The sequence below is a fragment of the Brachyistius frenatus genome, unplaced genomic scaffold (genome assembly GCF_029030835.1).
Source record: "Brachyistius frenatus isolate BFR_SWC_R1_liver_20210118 unplaced genomic scaffold, ASM2903083v1 Contig_132, whole genome shotgun sequence".
NCBI classification, from domain to species: Eukaryota; Metazoa; Chordata; class Actinopteri; family Embiotocidae; genus Brachyistius; species Brachyistius frenatus.
The window spans coordinates 660,683-678,641 of NW_027210731.1; the positions used below are offsets into that span (position 1 = coordinate 660,683).

General features: G+C 39.5%; 1 protein-coding gene across 1 annotated transcript; it reads right to left on the bottom strand.

Annotated features, from left to right (window-relative positions):
- Nucleotides 1-550: 550 nt before the first annotated feature.
- Nucleotides 551-13,453, bottom strand: cusr (Copper-only SOD repeat protein). Its single transcript, XM_069714602.1, has 10 exons — nucleotides 13,261-13,453; nucleotides 9,569-11,642; nucleotides 8,838-8,937; nucleotides 7,332-7,409; nucleotides 6,694-6,798; nucleotides 5,680-5,812; nucleotides 5,334-5,448; nucleotides 3,522-3,646; nucleotides 1,594-1,674; nucleotides 551-1,056 (listed from the first exon to the last, which is right to left on the bottom strand). The coding sequence occupies exons 1-10, from the start codon at nucleotides 13,298-13,300 to the stop codon at nucleotides 965-967; spliced, it is 2,943 nt and encodes a 980-aa protein (XP_069570703.1). The 5' UTR covers nucleotides 13,301-13,453; the 3' UTR covers nucleotides 551-964.
- Between the last annotated feature and the right edge of the window lie 4,506 nt (nucleotides 13,454-17,959).

Here is a 17,959-nt window from a genome sequence, read left to right on the forward strand (position 1 = left end):
GTACACTAAAATGTAGGCTATTATTGGTGAAATAACAAAAACAAAATGTTTATTTGATTAAACAACCTGTCGTCCTTTTTGTCTTTCGTCAATTTTTTTTTCATCTGTATTTCAACCCAAATATAGGCTACCACTTTTTCTATAAAGTACCTTTGAGAAATGGGTGATGAGTAGTAAATTTGGGCTTTATTAATAAAATAAATTATGAATGAATTCTTTACCAATTGGGGTATAAAGTGCTAATAAGTTAAGAAGTTGCTAATGAAGAAATGATTTTATGCAAATGTTAAAATGGTGTTAATAAATGAATTTTGATCCTGATGCTGCAAATGCTCTGCTGCCAATTTTCCAGATATAGAGAGTAAAAGACCAAGAAAGTCTCCTGGCAACATGGCAACTCAAACTGTTTTCATTTTAACGGCTTATAGCCGATATATAGTATTTACAGCCAAAGCCTTTGTTTACAAGTGGCATGAATAATTGTACTCCTCTCTTACACAATAGCTTTGTCCTACCGACAAAAATCAAACAAAAATATTGGCACAAGATATACAAACATTAGCGTTGTTTATTCACAATTTTCCAGATATTTACATACAATTTCACATGGATATAAGGATAGCGAATACATAAAATAAAATTGCCAAGAGGTCTGAAAATGCACAGCAGTAACTCCATCCACTCATTTAAGATCCCAAATGAATAAAATAACAGCAACGTATGTTGTATAAAAAAAACATGTAGTTTCTATAAAGACGACACTGAACAGTTAATGTTGCCCAAACTGGTTATGATAAAGAGGAAATGGGAAGATGTTGATTGGCTGACAAAACTTGTACAAAGAAAAAGACTATTATTTGCTTGGTGATGTTTGTATCAGTTGTTGGGCTACACCTCATCAACATATTTGCAGTTTTCACAAAACGAGGATCCTTCTGTCCCGGCCGATAGTGGAGTCCTTCAACTATAAAGAAGTCATCGATGACAGCAGGCAGGTGGCAGCAAACATCAAGCCGAGGAGAAAACTTCCTGGGACCATCGGAAAACCTGCATTTCCTGAGGCCATCAAATCACGAAGATTATTCAAGCGAGAAGGGAAACTCTAATAAAAGAGGCTATGACTCAGTGTAATCTATTTTTGTTTTTGTTTTTATCTCTGAGATAGTCAATTTACATTTTTATGACTAGACATGTTGCTTAGAAGTGATCAAACATGGGTTGTGTTGTATCATGGAAGTGATCTTTAAAATACAATCTTCACTTTGTGTGTGGTTGACAGAACTTCCATGTAGACATTATACATTTTTAGTTATTGCATTGCCAGCAATTGTTAACCATGATTTTTACGTTACTATCCTTATATTTGCTGCAGTTCAACTCTGCCATGTATTTATGGTAATATTTTACAAATGTTAAACTATATAGTCAGTAGTAGATTACGTCTCTTTTCATCACAATCAATATTTAATTAACAAGAGAACATTATTTTCTTCTGAATGGGACTTCTAAAACACATTGTCCATTAAACAAAACGATTTACCATTTCCATCACAGTCCCATTAAAGCTTTGTCTGCAGTGTGGAGTGTACTTACTTGTACATGAGTCAGACTCTTTGAACTGGCCCATCCTCTCGCTGGTTTTGACCGACTGCAGCAGCTCACTGCTGACATCCCCTTTAAGATACAAAGTGGCCATGCTTACTTACTCATTACAGACTGAGATCATAAAAGCTGCAATTGCCTATTTATTCTACTTTATTTACCCTAACCCACACACACACACACACACACATAATTAAGTTAGAATCCGAGTGATTTCTATTGCACATAAAGCTGAGTTTCTCTTTAGACTATTACATGATGCTTCATGAAGCAGATGGACAGCAGCATGTAATTTATATTAGCGGTAACTTCACACGAATGCATGCTGGCTGTAAAATTTTTGTATGCATCTCTGCTGCTATATCCCACCCAAGCACAGGAAAGGGGGGGGGGGGGGGTCTAATGTGGAGAATTATTGTAAAAGTAAACTCTCCACCCTGTGGGAGACTTTTGAGGGCATAAATGCCTGTCCTGTGCTACAGCGTGTGAAAGCTCTCGACAGATACGACTCTGTTCCCCCCTGGGACAGAAGAAGTGACAGAACATGAGACACTCCATGCAGAATCAGGTTACTGAGCAATTTTTCAGGCTTTCTAAAGATTTCAATGCCCAGAATTGTTCTTTGTCCTGATTTTCTGCCACACAGTTTGCCTGACCAGATCAAAAAAGCTTGAAGTAGCTGATTTGTTTAAAGATTTACATGTTGTAACATACAGATAAATGTATTTTTCATCACACACAAAAGCCTTTATGTGCTTGTGAATACAGAACCCACTAGTCGTGGCCATGTTGCAGACAATATCCTCGTATATATTTTTTTTTTTTTTTTTTTTTTTTGCGAAAGTTTGTTAAAAGTTAAAGTTTTAGAGATACAGCATTAAGTGTTATGAACCAACTCAGAATCGCGGCAAAGCGTGAAATAGACACGCACGTGCACTACGGCAAAAATGTGGGATAGCCACGCTTTGCTCTGTCTAGGCGGGAAAGTTACACGCTCAGTAAGCATGAATCTTGCACCCACGTAAATGTAAACTAACAAAGGATCATGTGACCAAGGTCCAGCAGCACAGGTATTGAGACCAAGTATAAAGGACCTTTTTTGGCAGCCTCATAACTTAGGAATGGTGGCTTGGTGGAATAAATTGCAGACTGTCATGGGAAACAATGAGGTTTGAATCCAGGAGGTGACAGCAGTGTTCTTGAGTTTTTTGTATCCTAATCCTAAGCATGTTTTTTGTCACGAACCCCGACCGTGTGTTTTTGTTAAAAAGCATGCAGTAGGTTTTTATTTTTTGTCTCACTACTGGAAAACCTGTAACTGTCACGCCCAGACATCGCCAAGATGCCTGGTTGCAACAACAATGACCCAGCAGTCATAACAACTTCTGTGAGAAGGTTAGATAAGTCACAAATGGTTTTAATGGTTGGAGATCAGACCTGTTTCACTCTTTGTTATGACTATACTGACACTACACTGACAACACCTGTTTCACTCTTCATAATGATTATACTGACACTACACTGACAACACCTGTTTCACTCTTCATAATGATTATACTGACACTACACTGACAACACCTGTTTCACTCTTCATAATGATTATACTGACACTACACTGACAACACCTGTTTCACTCTTCATAATGATTATACTGACACTACACTGACAACACCTGTTTCACTCTTCATAATGACTATACTGACACTACACTGACAACACACCTGGTAAGAATTTGAAACCCTATTTACAGTATGTAGAGTATGTTATTTTAGTAATATGATCTATTACTCAACATATACAGAGAAAGAGGAATACATGTTCCCTCACTAACTTCCTCATATCAGCTCTTCTCATATTTCTCATATTTTAAAGTAGAGAAGCATTGTGTTGACAGAAGGTCAACTTTTTTCCTGCCTTACCAGATATCATGAAGCTGACTTGTTGGCACTTTCCATCAGCGGCAGACCGAGGAGAGCCGGGCAAGATGGTGACTGCTGCTGTCCTCAGCTGAACCACATCTGCAACTCGACTACGGAAATCAAACCTGGACATAAAGACATAAAACATTGTCGTCACATGATATAATGATTAGATATGATCAAACTGAGGTGCACAGTGTGCTTCAGAGTGTGCTATGACCCATTTAAATAATACTTTTCTAATACAGGTCAGGATGATAGTGAAGAATCACAGTGAGTTTACGAGAATAATTAGCTGATACTTAATGGATGTTCAAGAAATTTATGAATCGGCCGCTGCTCTGTATCTCCTCCTGGCCTTCAGTGGTCTGTAATTAGGTGATTAGTGACACAATGGCATGTCATACCACTGATGAGGCCACAGAATACCTCATTAATAAGTACATGTGAGGTGTAGAAGGTGCAAAGAGGAATTTGTGGAGAATAGATACTGTATATAATGAGATTGCGATGCTACAGAGAGAATACGTTGTGTGGGTAGGGCAGAAAAAAAACCTCATTCCTTTTGAATTGTACCTCAGACTTCTTGTGTGTTTGCTATTTGTGGTGACAAGTTGTTCTGCTTCCTCAATGCCTCAGCTATTTTGTGGAGATTAATTATTCTAATTCATCTTCAACACGACAGCGTTGACATATTTTTTCATTTCAAAAACAATCGTCACGAACTGGAGATTCTGTTTCAGTTTCTTTTTCTTTCTTTTTTTTCAACTCGAAATTAAAATGAAAATGTCAAATTAATTAAAGTGGTTCTTTCACGCAACATTGTCATCACAATTTTCCTCAGAATGGTTTTTGGAACAACAATTTTCTGACTGATGAAGAGTGAGGTACCTCTGACTCCACGGACTTTGACAGATTTACATTTTCCAGAAGAGTCAAAATATGAGTCACACATACACACTCCCTGGTAGCACTAACGCTGACAGGTTTATGTTCTTCTGTACTATAATTTACAATCACACCACAAAACGTGTTTTTATGCTGAATAATTGACAAATTTCGTGAAATAAATAAATGACTTAAAAAAAACAACCTCCAGATGTGTTTCAGACCAGATTTGTGAAGCGTGGTCGGCGAGCAGCTGCCAACAAATTTAGACCAAGTTCTGTACGCTTGAGTTTAAAACTGTAGTACGGGACTTTAACATATAAAAGAACATCCGTGACATTCAAGCCATCGTCAAATGAGTTCACACAACGCTGATTAACATTATGGAGTTAAAAATTCTGGTGTCTGGTGAGACATTCTCACACTGTCTGGATAAAGGCATAAAATAATTCCATTGCGTGGCTCTTCCAGACTTTTGACATGCTATTGGATGGTATAGAGGAAATGTCACAGGGGTTAAAATGCTCAAAATTATTTGCAATGTGCTGTTTACATTATGACGTAATCAAGTATCAACAGTGTCAATTACTCTAACTGGCAGAAAGGGGAGACAAAAATTCAGTGCTGCAGGATTAAAGCCCACAACTCTGCTGAGTTCCCCGACATAAAGCTGTGATCAGTAAGAGTCTATTGCTGACCTGAGAAACTACTGCACACCTGCAAGCCACTGTTTTAACTCACAGACACAAACAGTTAAAAATATATTGGCATCCAAAAGTATAACTGGATTTATAGGAACAACATTTTTTTTTTAGAAAGTCTTTCCAAACGACCTCAGGCAAACAGTAAAAGTCTGCCATGAGATTTAAGATCAAAGCAAGTTGAAAGGTTGTTAATCATGTGGCGTATTTTTATTTCACTCACCGGTTGAAGTCTGTCACATTGGGAAAGGTCTGCTCTGCCGATGGGGATTCTGGGAGGATATCAGCACATGCGATGATCGTCTCTCCGTTCTTTAACGCTAGAGATCTGTGGACCGCTAAACACAAACACACACACACACACACACACACACACACACACACACACACACACACACACACACACACACACACACACACACACACACACACACACATATGTAAACTACATCTGCTCTTTTCATATTCAACAAAAGTAATACATTCTTTTCTTTGTGGGTCATAAACTAGCATTACAAACTTTTGATTTTGACCACTGCTGAATACACACATATGTTCCCTCCCTTCACCTGTGTGGTCTCCATGGAGCTGGATGATGCTGTCAGTGAAGAGCTGTCTCTCAGCCAGGTTGACTGAGCCGTGTCGTGCAGATATTTCCCCGACCACGCAGCTCAGCGGGTTTTCCAACGAACACCTGGAGCTCTGAAGGGGAAACAGCGAGAGAGAAGAGCATCACACGTTTACCACAAACGCAGCTGGTTATGTGTGTTATTTGATGTGTAATGTGTAGAAAAAAGCCTACAAGTCCTTTTACAACGCTTTGAAGTTTCGTATTGTATATAAATAATACAAGACTCTAGTGAATATTTAAAACTCGTAAGTTCTTAATTTGTGCACGCGCAAACACAATTGTAACATATTTAGGTAATGTATGTACATAAAAGGCCTAAATCATAATAATAATAATGTGATCCCAAAGATGTGTGTCTGTCACATGGAAATCTTGTTATTTAGGTTTTGTCATGGGCTGAGCTGCGTCATTGTAACATTAAACAATGACATGTTTATTTACAGATCAATGTGCGACCTCTTTGTAACTAGGAAACACTCTTAAAATCCATTTCCATTCCTTTCCATCCATTTAGGTTTTGATATTTTGTACTGATTTTGTTAATAAGTAACCTGAAATGGTGCAATAAAAATTGGGCTGTTGTAGACTTTTGCTGGTGTGTGCTACCGACAGATGAACGCAATCTCTGACGGGTGTATGTAAAGAGAGTTTTTGGCTCCTGAGGGACAAACTTCCTGGTGATGCCACTGGAGTCCGTGTTAGTTTGAAATGTATGAGGGTGTCTGGAGTTAGAAAGTGTATTTTAATTCTCATGTCTTAGTCACACACACATTTTTATATAAGTATTATGTCCAAAACATTTAAGACTAAAGTTAATAACTGCCCTCTTTGGTTGCAATATCTCATCTTGTTTCATGGTATCCTTTAGGCACGACACAATTTATATGCATAAATCCATCGATAAATGTATTCGATGAAGAAATTACAGCACAAATATAGACATTAATCTCACCACTGAGTTCATGTTGAAGGGATTGAATGTGCCTCCCACGCTGTTGCATTGTGTGCCGACAGCATCCTTGCGGTTTTCAGTGATGAACAAGGAAGCTGTGGTTCTCTGAAAGCAGGGTTAAAAAAAAAAAAAAAAAAAAGATCAAATGTGAGCTTGAATTGTTTTCTGCATCATTTTGTGATTATAAATTTGTCAAACAAACATAGAAATGTTAAGAGGAAACACATACACACTTTAAAACTGAACACACATTTACAACAATAAACATCTGGGCACTTAAATCTGCTTACACCACCTTCATTATTCACCATCACAGTCCTCATATACAACCTCATGCTGGTCACATGCATTTTCCTGATTTTTTTTTTCTATGACATTTTCCATTTTATTATTCTCGCTGGCAATACACACTCAGCTCAGGTGTGTAACCTGTAACTTCTCCTTTGAGGTTTTCTTGTCCTAGTTTTTCTGTGGAGGCAGAACGGTTTGTAGACTGGTGGTGTAACGTGGAAACGCATTTGCAGTTGTTGAAAACTTTGTTACTTTTTAAATTTGTTTTTGAGACTTCCTTTTGATATTGACCTAAAAAACTAAAGTTGCATTCATACAGTACGTGCAGTAAATGAAGCTGTACTTACAGTTTCAATTGGAGTTGCTTGAAAGTTCACCTCCAGTGTTGTATCACTGCTACTCCCATCTGAAAACATCTGCTGGCGCTGGAAGTGAGAACAATTTAATTTAATCTGTTGTATTTACTCAGGCATTCTCTATGAGATTAAGGAACACTCACAAGGACACAATCGGTAAAAAATAAATAAATAAATAAATAAAAGACCTGTCGTTAACTGTCAAGACATTCTTTCACCTACTTTGAGACTCTCTTCATTTGCCTAAGGGAAACTGGTAGGTTTTGTTGAGTGACAACATTTATTATCCACACGGCCCTTTTCTTCTTGATAATATAGACTCCGCAGAGATATTACAGGCACCACATCCATAGATGTGGTGCAGGACTCAGTATGGGGCCTCTGGAGGGCAGCTGACAGAGACAGCTGTTCCCTCGGTGGGCTTCCGAGTTCAGGGAGCCTGTACGTCGCATTAGCCAGCAGATGGATGCTAAGCTAAGCTAATGATCTCACCCCATCTTCCCATAGCTCCTTGTCGCAAGCCGTCACATGCACAATGAATTCAGTGTCTGTCCAGCGCAGCAGAAATGTCCTGCCATGTTTTTGTGGCAGCTTGGCTCCCAATAAGTTTGCAAGAAAGAGACAATTCATGTGCTCTCTGGCTATCAAAGGAAACGTATTGATAGTGATCCTAAAGATGTGTGTCTGTCACATGGAAATCTTGTTATTTAGGTTTTGTCATGGGCTGAGCTGCGTCATTGTAACATTAAACAATGACATGTTTATTTACAGATCAATGTGCGACCTCTTTGTAACTAGGAAACACTCTTAAAAATCCATTTCCATTCCTTTCCATCCATTTAGGTTTTGATATTTTGTACTGACTTTGTTAATAAGTAACCTGAAATGGTGCAATAAAAATTGGGCTGTTGAAGACTTTTGCTGGTGTGTGCTACCGACAGATGAACGCAATCTCTGACGGGTGTATGTAAAGAGAGTTTTTGGCTCCTGAGGGACAAACTTCCTGGTGATGCCACTGGAGTCCGTGTTAGTTTGAAATGTATGAGGGTGTCTGGAGTTAGAAAGAAACGACCTCACCAGATTTTCACAGAACACTTTTCATCTCTGCTTGACGCTCAAAGCGACATTAGCCACTACGAAAATACTCTCCGTTATCAGTAGGACAATGGTATAAGAGGGTGTAAGAGTGCTAAATCAATTGAGTGTATCTCATCTGATCATATAACAATTGTTTACGTAAAGTTGACAGTAAAATGGCCAATGATTCATTTACTGTTTCTTCATAAAACAAATTGACTGCACTATAAAAAAAAAAAAAATTAAATTTAAAAAAAATCTTTTTTTTTGTTTTTGTTTTACTTCATCAGGTACTTTAATGCATCCAGTATCTGTTCATGTAAATAGAAGATTTGTGTGGTAGTTACTGTGATGATGTATAATCTTTTTTGATTTGAAAAATGTAAATGCTTGTGGAAAAGACTTTGTTTATGTTTTTACCAGCGTGACAGTCCCATTCACTTCACCACTGAAAACAGCCCTGGCAGTCGTCCATTGTCCATCTGCATTTCTCTCGGCTGAGATATCAGCACACCTCATTCTGTAGAGACAAACACACGCACACAAGCAGAAAGATTCAAAAACACAAACAAGATGAGCAAAGCATATCTAAATCCTGCTGGGGTTAACCCTGCAGATTTTCTCCTTCACAATATTTTGTTGAGTCATCCTCCATGAATGAGGACGATATCAGTGTATGTTAACACAAAACATGAGGAAGACATGAATCTGTCTCTGACATCCTACACGCATAATTGCCCTCAGTAGACTGGCAAAGTCTGTTTCTGTGCCAGCGCCCGCTCAGTGTGGAGAAAAGCTTGGAAATCTGCTCAGGCAATTCTGCAAAGGCATCAGTGACCACTCAAACTTTTCAGTGGCTATAGTGGTGTTGTCATTTCTTGTATGCTGCTTCTATGTCTCATATGATGTACAACTAGAATGACCAATACTTCCTCATTTTTGCAACAAATACCAAGTATTCATACTGGAAAAGAGTTGGTGGCTTCAGAAGAGTTACGACGTTAACCATTTCTTCTTCAGATAAAGGAACCTGTTTTTGCCCTGTACTGTATGTGAAATATTTTACTGTATTCTTTTCTTTCACTTTCACCCTTTGTTATCTTGTTTTCTCTCTGATAAGAACAAAAATATGAATGCAGACAGGTTCCCACCTTGATCCATTGGTGTAGTGCACCACCATTGACCTTCCCACTATGCTGTAGGGTCCAATCAATGGCATGTCAGGGTCCATGTATGTAGCATCAAAGTCATTTTGGCCACTCAGTGTCCCAAACTTCCCGCTGATGTCTCCAATCTCATACTGGTCCACAGTGCCAATTCCAGGTAAGGGGGACATTGACGTGTTCCAGGCTAGTGGGTTGTAGTGGCCCTGGATGTTTGCGTTTGAGCAGGGTTCTGTGCTTCCAGGTTTGAGAGGCAAAATATGAACATGGTAACCTCCGGCTAAGGACTTCAGGCTCCTCAGGGCCATGTCTATAGTCGTGGGGCCTTGAGGGACAGCTTGGGAGAATCGCCCCTGGCCACTGGATGATTCAGGGCCAAACCAACTGCCTAAGATAGCTTTTGGGACCCGCAGCTTTGTAACATTGGCACAAGCCACCCTTGGTCCTCCTCTTTCTGCCTCATGGATGACCACAGAACGACCAATAATGCCTTTATCAGGCAACCAGGAAGTGACATCGGTGAAGAAGTGTTTTGCTTCCACTTTTCCGATTCTGGGGCTGAGATCAATGGTGCTGTATTTGCTGGAGAGGTCTCCAACCTCGCAGGATAAGGGACCAGCCGGGCGGCAGTGGAGGGTGTAGCTGTTGTCTGCTGTGTTGATGGCAAAGGGGTTCCAGTGACCTGCTGTTGTGCTGCAGCGCCTTTCATCATCATCCCTCTCGGAGCTAATGGGATAGGTGTGAACGTGCCAGTTGTGGTTTTTGGTTGGTGTCGTTGTAGGATTTCCATATGACAGATCGGTAAAGATGGACACATCAGATAGAGGGTTGTTCACCAGCTGGGTGAACAAGATCTGACCAACCACAGGACTCTGAAAAACGGCTCGGCCTACAATCACTTCACCAGGATAGCTGATACTGGTGCAAACAAATCTGGGACCGTCTGGTTGGTGAATCACAACTGAGCGCCCTACGATGCTTTTCTCTCCAAACAGAGGGAGGTTAAAGTCTGTGAACATTGCATCCACCGCATCTTTATCTGCTAAGGACATGTGCTTGGAACTGAGGTCACCCGTCTCATATCTGTCATGTGTTGATCCGGGACCTGTAGGGTATGTTGGTGCATTTGTGTCGACTCCAAATGGATTCCAGTGGCCACCCACATTATCGTTTGAACAACGGTCCGACCTGACTGAAGGAACAGGAAAGTGGTGGACGTGGAAAGGGCCGACTCTGCTCTGTAGGTTGGTCAGGTTCACTCTCAACTCCGTTAAATCAAACGGGGAAGACTGGCGAAAGCTGAAGTATCCTTTGATCCCTCTCATATTCACAACGGCGCTCACCTTTTTCGCTGGTACATTATAAACCTGAGCACATTTGTAATCTGACCCCATTCTGAGAAGAAGAAAGCCAATCGTGGTACTGAAGCTGCTGAGGTCCAGACGGGACTTCTGAAGGCGCAAAGGGGTCCCGACCTTTACAACACCCAGATTGGTCAAAGCTGAAGGATTAAGGCTTTCAAGTAGAACATCGCAGTTTGCAGCAGTACTTGTAGATGCATGCAGAGTGATATTGGTTTGTGAGGCATTGACCTGACCGATTGTAATGAGGTCTGCCAGAAGCCTGGGGTTGGTATGTTCTGTGTTCACACGGACGTAAACATTACCTGCGATGGAATCTGTGAACCTAGCCTGGTAAGTCAAGACACTTTGACCTTGACTTACTACGGTGCATACTTTAGTGCCGTTACATGTCTGCAAAGACAGCGAGAGGTCATCCAGGTTTGATCTTTGTTCAAAGAGCTGTGACACGTTGACGATGGAGTTTGAGGCGGGATCAGCCGTGAAGGTGAAGATGCTGGAGCCGATATTTTCCTCTGAACAGGGCTGAGGAAAGTGGCCGTACATGACAGGGAACACGCTGAGTGAAATGTTCACTGAGCCGCAGGATCCAGCGCCAGACACGGTAACGCTGGCCGTCTGGGAGGTGGAATTAAACTGCACCTGCCCTGTGACTCCTTCCATGTTCAGAGGCGCCAGAAACTGAACACAGGAACTGGAATCTGAAGAAGACGACAAGGAAGAGCCAAAGATGGTAATGTAGGTCACCACACTTGCCAGTGTATAATTATCTTAACAACAGACAGCAGATATGGAATGACCCTGACCTTTCACCTTTATTAATCTTCTGGTTTTTTTTTAATATAATCTTCTCACAGTAAAAGCACATATTACAATACGGTTCACAGTTGGTTAAAGTTTGACGCATTCTTATTATGCTTAAAAAACATTGGATTCCATTGAGAGATGTTTCAAATCAGAGTGTCCAATGGGGTTTTCCTGCGATAAAGCTTAATTTTCTTGTAAAAAAAGTTCTTTAAAATCCATTCACTCCCTCTGCCTCATGTTAATTTTGAAAGTTCAACCCTAGACATGTTCTCCATTTCTGGAAAAGTCTATTTTCAATATCTCTGCAAAGAAGGCTTGACATTTCCACATCACTTTTGCAAAAGCTGACGACAACATCTGATTTCCAAACAAGCACAAAGTTGTGCATATGTCTTACAGTGAAAATGTATACAAAGCACTGATAAACTATCTTCCTTCAGATCATGAATGGTTTCTATCATCAAACGATGGAGGTCAAAGATCCAAGTAAACCAGCAACAAGTTAAACGCATTCTGCAGTGGTGGGGCGTCTTCCACCACACTGACCTCCACACGTACTTTTCACCAGGCTACACTGTGTCTGCATTACATATTGATTATTTGCAGTTGAACCAATACAGTAGGAATGTGCCGTATTTCCGACTGCGTTGTCCCGTGTTTCTGCTCACACATAGAGCATTATAAGAAAGTCTCTATCAGTTCCTATTACATATCGTTGCACAATGTAAATACCAATGAGTTGACATGTGTCTTTTTTGTCATTGACTGTGTTTCTGTTTTAACCTTGCTGCTTTCTCAAATCAGTGACATTTTTCACTACATTTTCAACCAAAGTTAGATTCAATTTAAACATTAAAATATATTAAAATGATGTTCAGTATGCGCACACGTGTGAGCCATTGAGGAGAGACTGTCACAGTGAGGTGCACGGCATTTTGTAGAATACACTCTCTGCAAAGAAATATCTGGTCAGTAACACTTAATCGGTAATCATGATACTTCGTACCTCTCACGCAAAACCTGAGCCTCTGGTTAAACACGAACTTATTGATAATCGTTTAATCTGTTCTGGTGTAACTGATGGGCGATTAGGCACCTGTCAAACCAGTCAGCACACACAGAAACTTGGAAGGGAAAACAAATCTGAGGAAAGTCAATGTGCTGGCTGCAGACCATGAGCTTTCATCAATAAAACGAAGCCACTAATGCAGCTACTGCACACTTCTACTCGCAAAACAACTAAAACATCATGAATAATGATAAACAGTTTTAAACCAAACATCCTTGGCCACGTGCCATTTTGTTTCTACAGTCTGCAGCTTTATTCTTTGCAACCCATCAATGACGAATTTTTAACTGATGTTATCATCGGTAGAAAGAAAACCGGCACACTCTCTATCCATGACTCACACTTTTTAATCCCTGGCCTAAATATTACACTGCTCAACAAATAATGAATCAGTGATGTCCAGGTTGCTTCACTGCAAAGGTCAAGATTTACAAAATACTCACCTAGTAAAAACAACAGCAGGGCAGCTGGGAGAAGGCACATGTTGGCAGCTGTGTGCGAGACACACAGCAAACAGAAAAGCAAATGTCACTGCAGTCACAGAAATCCTGAATCACAATGTAGGTTAATAAAATTAGCGTAGGAAGTTCAATGATAGCAAAGTGATGGAGCAACTGTGTGTGTGCTCTCAAACAACAGGTCATGTGGGACTGCTTTTTGAAAGTGTGCAGCCTCCCTTATGCTTCTGTTTTTGAGCTGTGGTCTTGTCTGTGTCAGCCTGTGATTGGCTGACAGGACAGAAGTGTCTCATGTATGGAGCCAGAGGAGAGAGGGGGGGTGAATATTTGGCAGCATGGATGGGTGAAGGTGGCCAAACCCAGCCCTGGCCACTCTCAGCTCGAGGAAAAATGAAGGCAGATGAAAGCACTTGTTGATCAAAGTGTCCACCCATGCTGTTTGGCTCAAATAGCAGTTTACTTCTAATGATGCTTTATGAATTTATATCAATGTGGAGTTAAGATAAAAGTAAACTTCCTGCGCTGGTTGAGTCCAAGTTTGTAAGACAGTTTCAAGCTTTGTAAAATAAGATGACTTACATGTTAATAGTTGGAATAGTATATTGTGATAGCAGGGTTTAACATGTCCGTCATGGACTAGAATGTTTTGGAATAGTTTGCTGATATCATCATTTTTTTAAATATTTTTTTTAATCAAATGCATCGACTTCAACTCTGTTTGGAGGCAGACGTGAATAAAAACTGATCACAGGGTCAAACTGATGGCAGTAGAGATGTATTGTTAAAAATATAAAAGCAACATATGAAATACAGTGTATACAATTAAAAAATAACAGATGCAAATGAAGCCAAAGCATTAATAGACAGTGGTGGCATAAATATGTTAGACAAAACAAAGCAGGTGATGCATTTTGTAAAATTCACAACATACACCTGCAGATATGGGAAGATTTTTTGGGGAATAAAGACAAATATGGAGACCAGAATCAAGGCTGTAGAGGATCCTCACCGTTTCATGATTTCTCAGCTGTTGCCGCAGCTCTTTAAAAATGATTATGGTTCCACTTACTCCACTTTTAGACCCTCTTATTCTCTCTTCCTCTTTCTTCTCCCAGAATACACCTCAGCTGTCCTTGTGACAGTTGAGTAAAAAAAAAATAAAAGAATGGGCGAAAATAGTAACTTGTTCTATGAATAGCAGCCCGATGTCCCATTGTGAGCCATTTGTGGTCGTCCATGCAGCTATTTACTCGTATTGGAGGGCCTGTGAAGTGGTCCAGGCCCTTCACTCGGCCTATTTAGATCACTGATTGCAGCAGGAGACAAAATCGTGACGTGACCGCGTCCCCGTTCCTGCAGGTACACACAGGTTTATCATTTAAACACTCACACATGCATGCAGAAAATAGGTAATGACAGAGCAGAGACCTGACAGTCATAATCATGTAAACAGCTCTCTGAACGAGCATTGCACAGGATGGCTGAGAGGAAAAGACTGACACTTAGTGGTAACTATGTGGAAAATATACTCTATAAGATCCCAGTTTTAGGTAATTAAACATCCAAACATGAAGAACTGTAGTTTTATGACTTAGCTGTAGCTATTATTTGACACTGAAAACATTATTTGACCAGACCCTGGATGGAATCCAGCCTGGGGTTGGTGCACCAATGTGGTATTGACTCTAAGCACTCAGTTATCAGGTCACCCTGAACATTTAAGATTTTAAAACATGGACTTGAGATTACAAAAAAAAAAAAAAAAAAAAAAGAATAAATCCATAGGAGAAAATGTGATATTTTCTGTCAAGCATTTCAGCAACTGACAAAAAAATACTGAAAAAATAAAAGCTCTTGCTCATGGCAACAGTTGCTGTGTATGACAATTACCCATTCATATCTGTATTTTGGAGGTCATCAAAGCTGGCTAAGTTTTCTGTGCACAAGGAAATGTGAAAACTGTAACAGCAGTCTGATGGTTCTTTGAACAGGTGATGTTGTTGTAATTAAATAAAAATGACAGGGAGTCACAAAAACTAAAAACCGTCTTCCTAAAAACTGACTCATGATTCATAGGAACAACGCACTTTATGAGGAAGTATAGGACGCACGAGGAACCATGTCAAAGATATGAAGCATGATTTCCAAAGATAATATTGTATCATTACATTGGTGTCCCACTTTGCACCTTGGTATGCAGAGTCTCGTTCTACTGGATGTTGGTTATAAAAGTATTAAGGAAATAAAACTATTATGGGATGGACTTTACTCTTATCAGATTAAAAAGACTGCAATTGATATGGACTTGACCTGATAATATTAGTAAGATGTAATTAGGTCAGGCTGGTGGTGTGCAAGTGTGTTATTTGTGGTTATTTTAGTTTTGTATTCTTAAAGTTTCATGTCTGTTAAACAACTCTGCCTCCTGCCAACATCTTTTGAATGTAGCATGGGAGCTGTGTGAAATGATTCACCCCTCTTTACTTTCGGCTAAATGGGTTCTTTTTCTTTGCCTCCGTGACAGCAATAGCCAAAACTATTGGAACTGTTTCTGATGTGTCCTTCCGAATAATTCTTGTGAAAATAGTGTCTCAATAATACTTTCATAGAGCTTCTTCAAATTTGGCACAAACATTGTTCCAAGGATGACTTTGTAGGGACAAAGGTCAAAGGTCAATGTCACAGTGACCTCACATCCTCCCATTCTTGAGAACTTGACATCTCAGGAGCACCTTAAGGTAATAGTTTAAGATTTTGCACAAACAGTCGCTTGGATACAAAGATGAACTGATTTGATTTGAGTGGTCTGAGGTCAAAAATCAAGGTCATTGACTTCACATCTGTCCTGTTATTGTAAATGCAATATGTGTAACGCGTGTAAATTACATTTCCCTTTTGTGGCTGACTGAGCTTCTAGTTCTCTTCGCTATGATTATAGTCTGGAAACCCTGTTTGCATTGATGTTTGCCGCTGTGAGGAGCAGACCAATGAGCGACCACTGTGGGTAGAATAACTTTGAAGTAGTTTTCTTTTTTCAAAATGTTTCAGTGGTGGTAGTGTTTCAGCACAGATGGGAGTCAATGGCAGTTGGTTAAAGGCTGATCAAATAGTTTGCACACATGCATGCAGAACAAAACTAAATAAAACTAAATAAATAACTGTTTGTAACTGAATAAAAGTGACTCCCAGTCACTGCCAGTTGGTTAAAGGCTGCTCAAATAGTTTGAAAATCAAATTAACCTGAGGTCTTTGCCCATTCAGATGCAACGACTGGAAAAAAAAAAAAAAAAAATCCTCTATGCAGCATGGAGAGACCCATGAATTCACACAGTGAATTTGGGTCGGTAATACCAGGCTAATATATGCAATCATGCAAATTTGTCCAATTCCAAGCATCGCAAGATAAATCTCAGGGTCTTGAGGCTGAAAATAAGAATTATAAAAAAGTCCAGCCACACAATTTATTTCTGAAATACTCTTGTGTCTTTTTTTTCTTCTTTTACAATGGGAACTCTTCAATTGAATTGTGAAAAGCTCATAGATAGGTGACAAGAGGCCCCAACCAGATACTACTTTTTGTGTGGGGATCCAAACGTATTTGGTTATCATGGTTTAATCTACAACATTGTGCAGTGTACTTTATAGGCTTATCATGTTCAATGTAAAACTTTAATCTGTAAAGTGTACCTTCAGTGAGATACATGAAGAGCAGCAGAAGTATGCAGTACCATGAAACAGAAAAACTCAAATAAAGTACAAACAACTCTAAACTTCAATACGGCGTTGAGTGAACTTTGCTACTTTTCTCCACTGGATGAGACTGAGATAAATTTTATGCATATGTTTCTATCAACTAACCAGATTGTTAATCTGTAACCTGTAAATCAGATAAAGCAAGATCACACCGCTGTGCACTGTGCTAGACTTTGGCACACCCAGAACTCTCCATATAAATGTTTTGCATACATATTGAATTATGGAGCCTCTTGTACTTTCCACATCACAAATACTTTTTCTACGAGGACCATCAATGTTGGTATTGTGTAATTCATGGTCAGTGGGAGATAATATTTGCCAGAACTTTTGTCAGGTTAAATGAATACGATATGAAATATGAATGCACAAAGATGCATCACACACTGACTAAAAGGTTTGCTTGGCATGTCATTATTTGGAGTACCAGTTTGGTAGAGTTGGGTGCCATGTAAAATAATCAATTGACTATTGTCAATTGTTTGAATGTCAGTTTGGTATGTTTGATAAGTTCCAGTAATCAAAACATTGTTTAATTGTGTCTTTGTTTTTGCAACGACACCCACTATCAAGCACTTCCGCATATCTCATGCATGTACACTTGTGTTTTGCTTTCACTTTAAAAACATACTTTGATAAAGAGCTGGAGTTGAGATGCTGCGATAGATGTACGTTACAATCTGTTAATTATATCCTTGTCAGTTTGTGACGATTGATGGATATGCAGCTTTGGATGGCTACCAAAGATAATTTCCCTCCTCAAAGTTTCACTTTACTGACAAATGCTGACATTATATAGCCTTTGTGGACTATTTAAATGCTGCATTAACAAATGGAGGATTTAACTGTTAATGTGAGCATTTATTTCTATTGTAAAGCGCATATTATGCTGCCTAATACTCAGAACAGGAGTTAAAGTAACACTTATTCA

Bases quoted from the DNA above. Each gene is read 5' to 3' on its own strand.
- cusr (XM_069714602.1), bottom strand. From the start codon at position 13,300: ATGTGCCTTCTCCCAGCTGCCCTGCTGTTGTTTTTACTAG. The intron at 7,410-8,837 runs GTAAAAACATAA...TCTCACTTCCAG, and splicing joins TGAATGGGACTGTCACGCTG to CGCCAGCAGATGTTTTCAGA. The intron at 5,813-6,693 runs GTGAGATTAATG...TTTCCCCTTCAG, and splicing joins CCTTCAACATGAACTCAGTG to AGCTCCAGGTGTTCGTTGGA.